The sequence below is a fragment of the Eimeria mitis genome, genomic scaffold (genome assembly GCF_000499745.2).
Source record: "Eimeria mitis Houghton genomic scaffold, Emh_scaff1844, whole genome shotgun sequence".
NCBI classification, from domain to species: domain Eukaryota; phylum Apicomplexa; class Conoidasida; order Eucoccidiorida; family Eimeriidae; genus Eimeria; species Eimeria mitis.
The window spans coordinates 1,482-3,601 of NW_013570166.1; the positions used below are offsets into that span (position 1 = coordinate 1,482).

General features: G+C 49.2%; 1 protein-coding gene across 1 annotated transcript in view; it reads right to left on the bottom strand.

The window, feature by feature from the left end:
* Positions 1–16: 16 nt before the first annotated feature.
* The window catches only part of EMH_0044450 (uncharacterized protein), a gene marked incomplete at both ends in the record, with an annotated part of 8,181 nt that continues 6,077 nt past the window's right edge, over positions 17–2,120 (bottom strand). The window contains 4 exon segments of the mRNA XM_013495964.1: positions 17–124; positions 543–672; positions 906–970; positions 1,239–2,118. Coding sequence (XP_013351418.1) covers positions 17–124; positions 543–672; positions 906–970; positions 1,239–2,118 — 1,183 coding nt within the window.

A 2,120-nucleotide genomic window follows, 5' to 3' on the forward strand; every position in this document is an offset into this window, starting at 1 on the left:
TGCATGCAGCCCGTGTCTACCATCCGTATTTCATGGCCGTCTGGTATTTGGATTGTCTGGTTCTGGCGGTGAGCTCCAACATTTCGAGTTCTTTGTCGTGTGCTTCTGCTGCTAGCCAGTTTATCTATAAATATATAAAAAAAAAAAAAAATAAATAAATAAATAAATATAAATTAATATAAATATATTAATGTTTTTATATTGTTGTGGTATAGTATAATATATTTACAATATATACACAGAGAACGATAGTCTATACAGCTGCACACTAAACCCTAAACCCTAAACCCTAAACACACCAAAACCCTCGATACCACAAACCCTAAACCCTCAGCTAAACCCTAATTTCTACAAACCCTAAACCCTAAACCCTCCAGCGGGCAGAGCGCCCCTCCTCCTAAACCCTAGACCCTAAACCCTAGCCCCTAAACCCTAGCCCCTAAACCCTAGCCCCTAAACCCTAAACCCTAAACCCTAGCCCCTAAACCCTAAACCCTAGCCCCTAAACCCTAAACCCTAAACCCTAAACCCTAAACCCTGACCTGGTGTTTTCTCTTTTGCATGACCTTGGGTTCTAGGGTTTCTGTGATGGCCCCCTCCTTGGCGCTCCATACTTTCGTTGCTAGCCGCAGCTTTCCTTTTTTTTGGGGGCCGCAGTGTGCGGTGAGGTGCCTGCACAAAACCCTAAACCCTAAACCCTAAACCCTAAACCCTAAACCCTTATTATATGGACACTCGTTCTATGTAAACACGAATTATATACACTATTATATACACAATACAGGAGTCGGCTATTCATATACTCTGCTTAGGGTTTAGGGTTTAGGGTTTAGGGTTTACAGGGTTCAGAGCGTCTAGGGTTTACGCGAGGGTTTAGGGTTTAGGGTTTAGGGTTTAGGGTTTACCAGTCCGGGTTCTGTAGTGTAGCCCCGCTTACAGCAGTCGCCCCCATACGACGGAGATCTCGCAGCTGCACACAAAACCCTAAACCCTAAACCCTAAACCCTAAACCCTCAGCGCCAAACCCTAAACCCTAAACCCTTAACTAAACCCCAAACCCTAAACCCTCAACTCAAAACCCTAAACCCTCAACTCCTAACCTTAAACATCTGAGGGTTTATACTTTCAGCCCCGAACCCTAAACCCTGAACTCTAATAGAACCATAAACCCTAAACCCCAAACCCTAAACCCCAAACCCTAAACCCTAAACCCTAAACCCTAAACCCTAAACCCTCACCTCAGCGGATGAAATTCCTGAGTTTTGTATGATTTCTTTTTCTATGCCCAACTCCTCGAGAGCAGCATCATCATCCTTTATTGTCCATGCTGCTCCTGCTGCTGCTGCTGCTGCTGCTGTTGCTGCTGCTGCTGCTGCTGCTCTTTCATCATGTGCTGCTGCTGCAGGTCCTGCACAGGTGGGGTCTGTCTTGCTATCCTGCACTTCTCCAGCCCCGCTGCTGCTGCTGCTGCTGCTGCTGCTGCTGCTGCTGCTGTTGTTGCTGCTGCTGCTGCTGCTGCTGCTGGTTTGTGCTGCTTCTTTCTCTTCGTCTGAGTCATAGAGAGTAAACATAGATGTAAGGAACCCACCGCTTGCTGCTGCTGCTGCTGCATCTCCTGCTGCTGCTGCTGCTGCTGCTGGTTGTTCTTCTGCTGCATCACCAGCAGCATCTTCATCATCATTAGCAGCAGCAGCAGCTGCTGCTGCTGCTGCTGTTGCTGCTGTATTCTGAGGTTGTTCTGTTTTGATCTGCTTCTGCTGCTGCTGCTTCTGCTGCTGCTTCTTCTGCAGCACGCGCGGCACCATCTGCAGCACTGAATCTCCTGCTGCTGCCGAAGCAGCAGCAGCAGCAGCAGCAGCAGTTTCTTCTTCCTCCTCTTCTGCTGCTGCTGGTGCAGCAGCAGCAGCAGCAGCAGCAGAACCACCAAGCCCCAGAGAGCTCGTCGTCGATCCCTGCGGCTTGGGCAGGGATTGAAGCAGCGCCATGTTTCTGCTGAGTTTGCTGTTTCCTGCTGCTGCTGCTGCTTCTCCCGCTGCTGCTGCTGCTGCTGCTGCTGCTGCTGCTGCTGCTTCTGTCTTCACTGGTGCTCTCACTGCCTCCCACGCATCTTTTGTTGAATC